The sequence below is a fragment of the Lolium perenne genome, chromosome 1 (genome assembly GCF_019359855.2).
Source record: "Lolium perenne isolate Kyuss_39 chromosome 1, Kyuss_2.0, whole genome shotgun sequence".
Taxonomy (NCBI): Eukaryota; Viridiplantae; Streptophyta; class Magnoliopsida; order Poales; family Poaceae; genus Lolium; species Lolium perenne.
The window spans coordinates 262351755-262365285 of record NC_067244.2 but is presented as its reverse complement, the minus strand read 5'-3'; the positions used below and the strand labels follow the sequence as shown (position 1 = coordinate 262365285).

Below are 13531 nucleotides of genomic sequence, written 5' to 3'. Positions count from 1 at the left end.
CTATATAGAAGTTCCAAAAAATCTGAAAAAAAAATGGACAGTCAGTGGTGTATTCTACAAGCATGCAAAGTAGCAATACGAAACTCTTTATATGGGCTACAAATCAACAGTTTTTTCATTTTTGTGTAGCTCAAAATATGGAGTATTTGAAATTGATATTTTGCACCTGTTGGCTACATCCATTTTTTATTTTTTTGAACTTGTAAATATTATATATTTGATATTGTTTTAACCGGATCAGCTGGGGAGTCAAAAATCTCCACTCCCAGGAACTGATGAACTCCTCCATGCATGAAGTGACAACTCTTATCTTCATTCATCATCGCAGATGTGTATAAGTTGGATGTAACCAAAATGGAATATTACAAAGGCTAACGAAGTGTGCAGCTATCCTGCGCCACAGCGACAGAAAAAACCTGTACCAACCTCTCTTTCTTTGCATGCTGCATTACGTATACAAAAACCCCATTCCAGGAAAAAGAACACGAAAAAGGACGCACACCATTCCGTCAAACACGAAACCGGCGTGGGTAAGGTCCAAGGGGGGAAGGGACCAATCCTCGCAATGCGAGTTGTTAGCTAGCTACTCGTATTCACACTGCACAAAACTAAGCTATCGAGAACAGCAGCGCTATTGATATCACCTTATTTACAGTGAAACACATCAGCGCTCCAGGAGACTCGATCTGTCGCAAAGAAATCATTCCAGGGTGGCGAACTCATGTTTGTCTTTGTGCCACTTCCTCACGGTGTCGTCCAGCTCCGGAAATGCAGCGAGGACAAGGAGCTCTAGGAGTTCAAATGTTAGCTGCTTCAGACAAACTTGGGACTGCAGGGAAAAACCAAATTGTATATATCAGTTAACGATCATACAGTTGCTCATTCTAATGTTGCATTTATCTTCATGTTTCTTTCCTACAGTACAATTTACAGCATATAAGCATTTTTTTTTTTTTGAAACAAGGCAAGACTTGCCATTTTCATTGATAAAGAAGAAGGCGGCCGATTTATTAACGGGAAAACCGGCCAAAAACCGATACAGATGCACCAAAATCGTCATGGGAGATGACAATATTGGGCACAAACCCCCGACCGACCTGGCCAAATGCCAACAGTCGGCCACACACGCCAACGAGAGATAGCTCCGACTTGGCCGTCGAGCATCACAAGAGAACTATGCTGGGCTTGCGCCGACCGAATCATCCTCCACCCCACCGGTTGCTGGTCATCGTTGCCGCAGGGGCACCCTCCACCGCAGCTCCGACTCCACAGCTCCACAAAGAAGCACGAGAAGACCCGTCGGACACGCCGGTAACCGACTATCGAAGCCCAAGCCGCGACCCAAACTCTGCTTGACGCCTCATCGTTGCCAAACTGCCCGTAGCACCCCCCGCAAGGCAACTCATCCACCATCCATCCTCGAGTCCCCAGGACGAAGGCCACTCCGAGACAATGCCCTCAACAGGGAGAGAGACGCAGAAGTGCCTCCATCGTCCGATCCCAAGGATCTGAGGTTTCCCTCCGGATGCAGAACTCCAAGGTGACGAGAGTAGTCCTAAACGACGCTTCCAAGAAAGTCAACGGCACCCACAGGTGTCGCCGTCGCCAGTCCGGACCAAAGCCCGGGACAAGGATTTCTCCTAGGATCCTTCACCTCGAACCACCCGAGCTGCCAGACGACGACCTGCAACCGCACATCCGCAACCAAGAGCGCCACAACACCGCCTCCCTGCCGCTGCCAAGCACCAACAGATCCAAGATGGATCGATCTGGGCCAGCAGCACAACCGCCCAAGCCACCACCTCTCCAACCGACGACGCCGCAGCCGCCGCACCGCCGGCCTGGCCAGACGCAGGGATTGGAGCTTGGAGCTCCAGATCCGCCACGATGGAGGCTCCCTGGGCCGGCCAGCAGCGACGCCACCCCCGTGGCCGAAGATGCCGGCCACCATCCACGGGGACGCGCCGCAGCACACCACCGCGGCCACCACCCGAGCTCCCGCCGCCGAAGCGCCGTCGGCTCGTCCGGGGCCGCCGCCCCGGCCTCCACGCGCCGGTCGGCCCGCCGCCACCTCACCCGGCAGAGCCAGCCACCAGCGCCGCGCGGGAGAGAACCCCCACCACCTTCGGCGGCGAGGCCCGCCGCCGCCGCGGCAGAGGCCGGCGGCAGCGGCGGCGGAAGGACACGGAGGGGGGCGCGGGGTTGGGGGCTAGGGTTTCCCCCTGGCGCCGCGTGAGGAGCGACGCGAGGGGGTCAGGTCTCTACTATACCGATGTTAATAGTTGTAGTTTAGCATATGACTATGAACATGGATGTTTTAGGACTGTATGACTACAAACTTAAATCTACTGGTCTTAAACAGGTCAACACTGGTTAAGTTGATTGATGAAGGGCCGTATGAGTTTGTGCCAAACATGCTGATATGCTGACTTCATAAAATAACAATACTGAGAATTATGAGGACGATGAATGGGAAAAAGAGATGGCTTATACGTCAGCTGCATAAGCAATGACTGGTAAAAGGGGAAACACTAGGAACTTTCATGCTAATAGAACTGACAATGTCATAGTGTTGAATAAAATGGTAAATCTGCATTCTGTATGCACTGAATCCCCAAAGATTTTTTTACCTGAAGAAAGAAGTAGATATCCTGAGCACATCTTTCGTACTCCTTTCGACCAACCAGACTCACTAGCGCAGGTGGTGCTTTATCTGTGCAGATAAAAAATGTGAACAATCAGTGCTAACAGAAGAACTCTAAAGAACATAGCAACTACAAATCACAGAGGTGACGAGTCTGGTAGCATTATATTGTTATGTCTCTTGAGACATTGAAAAATATAAGAGGGATAGCAGGTAGCAAAAAGAGCCAGGGGTGCGCCCCTGTTTCTCTAATTAGCAATGATAGCATGTACCAAGTTTACCTATTATCAGTTCACGGACAAATTCTGCACGATGTGCAGCTTCTAATCGTTGTTCTTCAGTCAGATAGTTTGTCTTCCCATCATTCTGGGCACCAGGAGAAGGTTCAGCTGGTTTTCTGCTGGGATGCTTTGTCATGAAAATTCCATCTGGCCAGAGTATCTGCAGAGTTAAAACAGGGAAGCATACAGCCTAAATTAGGGGCAGAATCAACACACGATGAGAAGAATTTGTCTAATTGGCTAACTGAAATAAACAACTCCTTCTACATTGTTTTGGCTGTTGACACCTGCTTTTCTAGGTCTACAACCATAGACTTACCTGTTCAACACGCTTGACTGCAAAAGCAATTATCCTCCCCTTTCTCAATAACTGAATTTTCTCAACAAGCCAGTCATCAAATGTGTCTCCCATTCCTAATTGCAGTATTTGCTTTGCTACCCAAAATGCTTGTCGTCTACAAAAACAAAAACGAATAGGTTATTGGAGATCATTCAAACCTGGGTTCATTATACAGAAGTGCACATACCAAGGTTACAGTTACAGATGCTAAATATTAGTCGTAATCAATGGTCTAGAATTAACTCACCTGATCCAGCCTCCATCTTGGAGCTGAAAAATCACATCAACCAGGTGAAATATGGGGGCACTAACATTTGGAGCCATCCACTGCATTAAAGTACGAACAAAATTGTCAGCCATGCAGCTGCTGCACAACATACAATTAAAGTAAAAGAACATCAAATGGAAAAAATGGTTGCAAAAACACGAAATATAGATTGAGCAGACATGATGAATTGATGGTAAGAGTTGTAGAAACAATCAGAACGTACTTCATTAGGAGTCACTGAGTATCCATCAGATTCCAAAATTTGAGATGTATAACCAGTTTGACTTGCCAGCATTTTCTTATGATCTCCTGAATTTATCGAAAACGAGTAATCATTTTGTTCAGGATCACTTCCAGAGTGGTCTTGATACATATCTGCACTTGCGTTGCTAACACTAGTTTCTAAATTCTGATCTGTACTTCCTTTCCTCAGTCTCAAACCATCAACAGCAGCAAAATCCTTATCCTTTTGCAAGTTATCATTTTGATATCCACTTACAGACTGTCTTGTAGAGGACAAATTTCCATTCAAAGCTTTGGGAGAATTCAATGGTTTTGCACCCTTCTCATTAGATCTTACATCTAAATTGACTGCATGAAATCAGGATGCGGGTATTAACCTGTGCACAAAGAATTTAGAAAGAGAAACTAGCTAACTCAATGAAAGGAGATTGCTCACCTGACAGTGCCTGGATAACAGAGAGAGAATCTGAGAATATGTATGTCTGCAACAAGGATATTTCTCTGTTATACACAGCACTTTGAAAAAGGTTGGGCATGGTATGGTTTAGAAGACACTAACCTGTGAATCAACACTTAAAAAATCCCAGACTTCAATACAGCTTGAAACAGTGGGGATCTGAAGAAGATTCTGTAGAATTAACAGGCAGAGTTATTATATATTCAGAATTTAACCAAACTTCAGGAGCAGATAACAGAGCACTATGTAAAGCTAGCATGACAAAAGATAAGGGTCGATTTCAAGGTTACAGACCACATGGAAATTACAGAGAAAAAAAAAGAGCTGACTGATGTTATAAGACCAGAAAGTAGCATAGCTCAATGTATCAAGGCAGTGCATGTAATCAACATTCATGCTTGCAGACATGATTTGCACTGTTTTAGTCGGATACTTAACTAAGACTCAAACTAAGTACATTCCAAGAGATTGTTTCTTGATTAGACATCTCAATGCCAATACTCAAACTTAAGGAGAAAGTGATAACTAAAGAAAGTATCTTCAAATAGAGCAAAGAAATAAACCTTTAGATATATGTCAAGCAACTTGCATCTCTCTCGAACAACAGGAACCTCTAACCCTGATGAGAGGAAATGCTTTGGAGGCAAGTGAAGACTGTACTGAGGATATTCTTTCAGACGCCGATGCAGCTCTTCAAAATGACGAAACCTGATTAAAGCACACAGCAAACCAGAGGAAGAATTAGAAAGCAATAACACAGTTGAATAATCATTCATATGCATATCATCTGTTTTTCTTTTCTTTCGAGGTATAGGCATCATAGCTGCTTTGAGCTTGTGGCTGAAATAATCAAGTGAAGAAATATAGCATAATCACCTCCTCTTGATGGACCAACTATTACCGTTGGCATCAGTTACTGAAACAGAATACACAGCAAACATGCCAGACCCGCTTTTAACAATGCTGGCTCCTACTACCTGAATAAGGAAATCTAATAAAGATATGTACCACCAGTAGTTACAAGGATCAAAGAATGTTTAACAGATAATGTGTTACCTCACATCTTAACTTTAAATATGAGTCTTCCAACACGTTGGTGCTAGAATAATTAGATGAAAAAGAAGAGCCACTTGATGGCAATGACAAAGATGAAGCATTGGCACCACTAAGCATCCTAGTGATACTTTCCACCTCAGTATCATCATATGGTCCATCCGCCCTTGAATCATTTGCTGATGTATTTAGTATACCAAAATCACCACCAGCCAAGAAAGATCTATCAGCTTCTTGCCATAAGGGAGTCTTTTGAGCAACTGTCCTTGACCTTTTCCTTCCTGATGAAGTTCTCGCCATTTTCAACTTTCCCACATGACTTCGATTTGTTCTTGCTTTATGGAAATTAGACAATTCAAGTGGATGATGTATATGAGACGAGGTCCCATTTCCTTTACTTTTGCTATCCCAAACTCTGGTTACAGGAGAGTCTAAGCCAGTCACATTGTTATTTTCGTCCTCCTCGGTGCCATATGAACTCTCACTGTCCACAGCTAAATCTTCTTGGCTGGCATGCTCTGCCATTTCTTCAGATAAACTTTTTGGCAGGTGATTTATGCCATTTGAACATGCAGGAGTAGCTGAGGTTTTTATGGGATGATGTTCCTCAGAAGACGACGTTGTTTGCCTTTGTGGAACGGTAGGATGATGACGAATTGACGACCCCTGCATTGAAGAAGTGGTGACCAAAGAAGATCTAGCAGGTGCTATGGTAACATGGTTTGCATTTTCTAATTTGTAATTCTTCCCTCTAGTCCACATATTCTCAAGGTGCTCAGGTGCTACAGCTCGATTTTTTCGGTGGGAGCTGAAATCCAATGTTTGCGCTGACTGTCCTTCGTAACTCTCTGTAGTTATCCTACCACGAGTTTGGGGATGTGCAGAAATGCCGGTATCTGGATAGATGTGGAAACTGGAAGGTAAACTGCCTGACTCAAGCGGATGTGAATCATTGATTATACAAGAATTAGGGGATTTTGGTTTGACACTCGATGTACTTTTAGTTTTACTGAGTTGCATATCTGAAGCAGTCTTGGACTGACCCTGACTAAATCTCACAAGTTCAACCCCAGGACTCGAGTGATCTGCCAGTGCAGACAGTTCATCCACAGATGGCATAGGAGGTTCCCTTTGCTTCAGCGTCCCAACATCCTCCGATCCAGCAACTCCTTTATCTGCCTTATTGGCACGAGAAAGAACCAAAGCTTCAATCCTTTCATTTATAAACCTGCAAATTTTACATCTCAATGTGATGGCACTAGAAAATACTAATGCTCTAGTCCAGGTGTATGTTACTACCTTGGATTTGCTAAGTTTATGACAGGCCTCAAAACTGCACATGCAAGAAGTTCTCGTGCAGTACAGTGGAAGAACGAGCACTGTAGATTCTCAGGATTTACTGTGATTGAGATCAAACCATCAGCAAGACTTTGTAAGACCTGGGAATAAAAATAAACATATTGTATGCATCAGATGATCAGATAAACTTTGATGCTTAAGCAGATACAGGGTCATGAAATCAACATGATTACCAAGATGCTCAACTCACGAACAATCATAGGAAATGTTAAATTGACACATGAAGTATGAGGCAGTGTGTGTTGTCAAACTTATGGATAGGAACAAAAGGTGAGTGATATGCCATGTCTCACAGACAGTTTATGCAGGAAAACATTACAACTTATTGCGTTAGAAAACAAAAGGTATCGTTCGAATATGCATGCTTAAATATGTGTTGACCTAACACTACAACTAGAAGCACCCAATTCATCCCAAGGATAGATCCAACATGGTACAAATACAATACAGGTGCATATGTAGCACATGAACCTTATGATGCACTGAAAAGTAAGAAGAGGAGGAGAGAGGGAGCGGATAATCCTAATTCCAGACACAACTTTTCATCAAGGGATTGACCTAATTTTGGATGTTTGGCGACTGAACATCTTACTATAAGCAATAAACGAAAACCTCGACATCAATAAAGTCTTACCTTGTATTCAGCACTGGCTGAAAATAAAGCCGGATGCAACTTGCTTTGAGCTATAAGGGCAAGTTTCAGTTCAGCGTCACGACGCTCTGTCGGGAGGTTAACAAACTTCTCTTTTCCAATCTTAGCTTCACAGGATTGATAAAGCTCCAAATTATGGCATATGAGATCGACCAGATCCCTGCATAAGGTAGATAAGGTCTTGCTAAGGCACCCAATGTTCTGAGAAGATACATTGTTCAGTTATTTCATCAGATAGAAAAAGCTTTCTAACCTGGTTAGCAGAGTGATAAGGTTAATATTTCTTGCCCGACTAGAAATCTCTCCAAGGACAGAATTAACTATACTGATGAGTTCCTCTGGTCCGTTCTTATCAGGTGTTACACGGGAGTACCAAAGATCTGTTACCCACTCTGTGATAAGATGCCTTGTGAACTGATCAAACGCTGCTTCGACTGGAGGCGAATTCACCTTGCTCCTCCAAACTGAATTTCCACTCTTCTGAGAAAGGGAAGGTTTGCTTAACTCGGTACTTTTCGTTTTGGCAAGCGGTCGGCTGGCATCATGATCCGTAGTGGCCGTGCTCTTTCTACGGAAGTCGTAGTCAAGTGACATGTAGCGAAATAAAACTATCAAAGCTATGGAAAATGGGAAGTTAATCCAGACTGAAGAGCTTGTCACTGCAATGGAGAAAACCAGTCATTTAGCACGACCATAAGCAAGCAACAGTGTTTTAATAGAATTCAAACAAATATGGATGCTGCCTGCGATTGCAATCTAAATCTGACTCAGGGTATAGCCATTTTCAGAAATTTTAACCAAAGCAATATGAAATTGCTGGCTATACGTACGCGAATTCACCATCGAACTTACACGTGTAGTAGCTCGTACCGTCCTTCTCCTTAGACACTCTACCGTAAGATTCAGCTATAGCAGTACGACCAACGACTGATATGATCCGTGTCTACAATTTCGCTACGAATCCCATTCACCATGAGATAGCAGTAAAATTTCAGATGCCCTGAGGAATTCACCAATCGTCTAAACTGGAAACAACCTGCCTGCCCAGAGCTAAGTCCAGTCTACAACTGCCCAATGCAAAAAAAAAAATTTACAGCACCAACGTAATAAACTAGCATTGCTGCCCTACAGATGCGCATAAAACGATGCCCAGATCAGCGTCCCGCATCAGGATTCAGGAGTAACCACCAGCTAGCATAAAACCTAGTCACGGCACTAACGGCGACCAAAACCGACGCGTGGACCAAAATCAGCTACAATTACCGGCGCGCATCCCGCCCAGAGATCGAGCCTACCGGCGGGCGAGTGTAATCCTAGGGTTTGGGAGAGGGACTCACGGGACATGAGGAAGGCGAGGCCGAAGGCGAAGACGAGGAGCAGCACGGCCCGCTTCTTCCCCTCCTCCGCGAGGTCGCGGGCCGTGAGCGCCCTCCTCGGCGGAGCGGCGGCCGGCGTCGGCATCCTCCGCCGAGGCGCGGGCGAGGGGAGGCGGCGGCGCGCCGGCGGCGGCGGCCGGAGTTTGTGTGTTTGGGAAGGGGGGACGGCCGGTCTAGTGGGTGGTGGCCTTTTCTGGGCGACTGAATTTGTTTCTTTTTGTGTTTTGTTTTTTTGTTGAGGTGTTTTTGTTTGAGCCAGGTCACTGCACCGTGGGACCCGTTTGGGGTGAGCTGGGCCAGCTGGCTGTTTCTGCCTTGTGTAAATTGACCAGGCTGTATAGCAGTTACAAAATCTAAAATTAAGAAAAAAAATGGTAATGCTATGCAGAAATGTGAATAAAATTGTCAGGATTGCCACTAATTTAGTTATCATATTTCTGCATAATTTAAGGCTTGTTTGGGTATATTTCGATCGAACTCAAATCTCTTTGGAAGCTCTGAACTTGAATTGGAACCTTTCGCAATCTGAAACACGCCAACCGTGCGGGCATGTTTGCACGCATGCTTAATGTGGTGGTACACATATTTTTATCTAAAAAGCAACGCACAACATAGGTTTTTTTCGATAAAGGTGTGTCATTGGCAATTAGTGAATTCAGTTCATATGGATGCCTTCCATCATTGGTAGTTGTGGCCTATTAGGCCACCTTGACACCATAAATTCTTGCATCCGCCACCGATGGGAACAATTTCGAAAGCGAGGGTGTAAGCGAACGGGTCTCGAAAAGGACATTTGAAGGGGTTTTGTCACTTTGTCAATGGGAGACAACAGAATAGTCATAAGCAATATGTTCTACAGTCAAAAAAAGCAATATGTTCGCGGGTTGTTATGTTGAATTTCTCTATTGAATTTGTTTTCCTTTAAAATATCGGAAACAATGTTGGAGCACACATCCATGTGCACCACACAGTCCAGCTTTGTTCAATTTTTGTTTGTGGAAGTTGACATGTGTAGGGCAGATTCGGCCCCAACTAGATTAGTGGCTCTTGAATGGGTCAGAAAGAGACTAGAAACGAACATAGACAGCAAACGTGACATCGCAGCCGCTAGTAACAAACTGTTTTGTGTATGAAACGACAGAGAAAACTGAACATTTTTGTTTCAGGTAGAGCATGACGCGCAAACTTTCGAAGCTAAACCATGTCTTCGGCGGCCGACAGTGGTGCCGACCCCGGCACGATATCAGCTCTGCACACCGGGCAGGTGCTGCTGCACTTCATCCATGGCGCAATGCACTCTTGGTGGAACAGGTGCCGGCACGCCGGAACCTCGCCGCACAACGCGCCGTGCACGAACACCTCCAGGCATATCGGGCACTCCAGCTGCCTCTCCCCCGGCGCCGACGCCTCCACGGCGGCGGAGTACGGGAAGTACCCCAGCTCCTCCGCGACCGGCAGCGCCGCCGGCCTCGTGGCCTGCTCCAAAACCATGGCCAGTTCCAGTGCCGCCGTGTTCCGTTCTTCCTCTTGGCGCGACCAGCATAACCAGCACAAGTATACGAGGGGTAGCAGCGAAAACGCCGCTACGGCCACCAAGCAAACGGCGAGTAGGTATACGAGTACTTCCGTCGGGTCCATCGTCGTCCCCCGGAGCTCTGCTTCTGCCTCGATCGGCTGTAGCTAGCGCGTGCTTTCGTTCGTTGTGAATTGCGCGCAGTAGATTCAGCCGGACATATATGGAGATGCGAGTACGCGTCGTCTCAAGATCTTGTAAATGGAAGGTACATATGTGCTTGCCAAAGGCGACACAGACATCTCGTTTATTTTAGGAATCGCACAGGATACAGGCAGCCCGTGTATTTCTTGGGGTTCTCGGTTGACCGGGAAACCTTCCGATCAAGGGCGCACTCAGCCAAAAACAAACAAAAATAAATAAAACACCAATCATCCGACTTACAGTCTTCACCACATCCAAAACCTCATCTCCGTCATCACTTGAAATCTCAAACTCGACATGAGCCGTCGAGATCTGCATGACGCATTCATCTAGCTGCCCCATCAATGTAAGCAGTCGGCACCATGGTAACCGCAGCTAAAAATGCACGATTATCAAGTGTTTGTGCCAGGTACAACTAAGAAAGATGAACATAAATATTGCGCACCAACCCCCGCGTCGCTCGAGCGGGGCGACTCGGGGGAACCCTAACCGCGCCGCCGGCCAGATCCCCCACGCGGCTACCCCTCCGCCGCTGCCGCTGACGTCGTCGCGGTGGCGGCGGCCCCGGCCTCCGAAGGCGGCGCGGGGAGAGCTCGCGGTGGACGCGGAGGGAAGACCGATGGGGACAAGATCAAGAGCACTCGTTTCATCTACTACCCAAGACATGACTCCATGGGAAGACCGATGACCATGCCCCCACCACAACCCAAGATGAACCCCTATGAAGCACCTCAGGACTTCAGGCAGTACAAAACCCGCAGGGATTTGGACAACGCCCTCGCCTCTCGCCAAGCACATCACCCGTGAAGAAGAAGAATCCACCCGGAAGAGTAGTATCACCCCAGCACTTAAGTAGGTGTGAGTTGTATCAGGATCCCCTTGTATCGTAGAGCGATGAATGGTTCTTCAAACCAACGGTGTGTTAGCTTTGTAATGTATGATGCTTGGTATGAATGAAAAAGTGTTGTTGGTTTTTACCCCCGCAACACTACTCAAGTTTTTAATATTATGAATTTTTTTAAACTTTAACAAAACAAACCATAGAAATTTCCCTCTTATCTTATCATCTACATCAATGTTTAGATGGCCCCACCAACCCGCAACGCCACCCAGGATGCCATGATGCAACTGCTGCAGACGATGATAGCAGACCGAGAAGTCGAGAGAGCTGAACGCCAAGCCAACATTGCTGCACTGCAACAACTAGCTCAGAACAATCAAGGCCATGGAAACCACGATCACCCTGGATCGAAGCTGAAGAACTTTCAACACACCAACCCTCCGATGTTCAACAAGACTGAAGAGCCCCTCGGTGCTGATAACTGGCTCCAGACCATGGAGAACAACCTCGAAGTTGCGGGAGTTGAAGCCGCAGAAAAAGTACTGTTTGCCACCCACTACCTGTCAGGACCTGCCAGAGCCTGGTGGACAAGTGCCCGTGCAATGAATGCGGGACAGATGATGACCTGGGAAGACTTCAAGCTGAAGTTTAGCAAATACCATGTGCCTCAAGGACTGATCAAGAAGATGAGAGACGAGTTCCGCGAACTCAAGCAAGGAAGAATGTCCGTGGTGGAATACCGCGACAGGTTTCTCACTCTGTCAAGGTACGCCCCGGATGAGACCGACACCAATGAGAAGAGAAAGGAAAGATTCCTGAACGGACTGCACGACGAGATGCAGACTGTGTTAGTGAACATTCCGTTCGCTGACTTAGAAGCCCTCGTAGACTCAGCCATACAGATGGAAGGAAAGCTACATCAAGCCAATGAGAACCGCAAGCGCAGAATGATGAACCAGAATGGACCCCACCATACCCAGAAGTACCGCAATAACTCCTCTGGAGGAGTCAACCCAAGATACAACAAGCCCCCTGCTCAGAGTTATCGCCCCAACTACACCAACAACAACGGAGGACCCCCGAAGACCGGAGGCAACAACAACAACAACAACCACCCCAACAACAGCAACAACCATGGAAACAACAACAACACAAATACTGCCCCAAGGACTGGAAGCAATGCTACCCCCGTCATTCCCAAAGACAAGTCCACCGTCAACTGCTATGAGTGTGGAGTTATGGGTCACTTCTCCAATGAGTGCCCCAAAAAGCTCGCCAGGATTGCCGCCAATACCGCAGCACCTGCTCAGCAACAGCGCCGCTTTGCCGGAAGAAGGAACCAGAACAACAACAACGGCCGTCTCTACCACATGACTGCCACTGAAGCTCAGGAAGCACCCCAGAGCATGCCAAGTATGTCTTCCTGTTAATAAAATGCACAATCTCTCTTAGGAACCTAACTTTTCTTAAAATCTCGGGACGAGATTTGTTTAAGGGGGAAGGGTTTGTAACATCCCAAGAATTTCAAAACAAAACAAATGAAGTTCCCTAGCTCCAAATTTTGGAACCAACAAAAACTTTTATTAAAATAAGATTGATACATATAGATCTTGTTTAAATCTTGTGCTTTGCCTTGATGAGTGTTATTATGCTTATGTACTAAACCCTAAAACCCTAAAGTGATCAAGTGAAGATCACAACCAAATAAAATAAAAGAGAAAGAAATCAAATAAGAAAAACCTTAAACCCTAATCTTCTCCAAAAATCATTTGGATCTATTTTGAGAAACCCAAAATAAAATAAAAGACATATGGGGGCATATAGCCCTAATAGGTAAATCTTGAACCCTACCTTTTTAATTATGCTAAATAGTGGTGAACCATTGTGAACCACACTAAACCCTAAACCTCACCCCTCTTTCCACCACCCTAGTTAAAATAGAATAAAAGGAAATTAAATAAGAAAGAGGCATATGTGCCTATGGCTACTTTTATAAATCTTTACCCTAGAACTTTCCACTTTGTTTAGAGGTTTGGAAAACCTTCACACACTTTACCTAGTACTTATCAAACCTAATCCAAGTGGTTTCGAAAGAAAATAAAAAGAAACTAAAAATGCCATAGAGGCATATGAGAGTAAAATGCAAATTTGTGAATTTGAGAAGATTGACCCTAGGACTTGTTGTGAATGGTTGGATCACTCCTATATACCATTTCAACACTCAACCACACCAATTGGGTCAAGCCAAGTCAAATTAATAATCAAATGCAACATATGCATAGAGGCATATGTGACACATA

The 13531-nt window shown here is 45.6% G+C and overlaps 1 protein-coding gene across 1 annotated transcript; it reads right to left on the bottom strand.

The window, feature by feature from the left end:
* Positions 1-292: 292 nt before the first annotated feature.
* LOC127327790 (uncharacterized) lies at positions 293-8873 on the bottom strand. Its single transcript, XM_051354587.2, has 15 exons — positions 8635-8873; positions 7551-7956; positions 7280-7457; positions 6586-6725; positions 5290-6514; positions 5110-5210; positions 4797-4941; positions 4336-4404; positions 4213-4258; positions 3757-4124; positions 3513-3592; positions 3245-3380; positions 2926-3085; positions 2631-2713; positions 293-829 (listed from the first exon to the last, which is right to left on the bottom strand). The coding sequence occupies exons 1-15, from the start codon at positions 8756-8758 to the stop codon at positions 701-703; spliced, it is 3390 nt and encodes a 1129-aa protein (XP_051210547.1). The 5' UTR covers positions 8759-8873; the 3' UTR covers positions 293-700.
* Positions 8874-13531: the final 4658 nt, after the last annotated feature.

Coding starts and splice junctions, on each gene's coding strand:
- LOC127327790 (XM_051354587.2), bottom strand. CDS start 8,758: ATGCCGACGCCGGCCGCCGCTCCGCCGAGGAGGGCGCTCACGGCCCGC. Junction 4,942..5,109: donor AGTTGGTCCATCAAGAGGAG/GTGATTATGCTA, acceptor TGCTTTAATCAG/GTTTCGTCATTTTGAAGAGC. Junction 3,086..3,244: donor CAGTCAAGCGTGTTGAACAG/GTAAGTCTATGG, acceptor TTAACTCTGCAG/ATACTCTGGCCAGATGGAAT.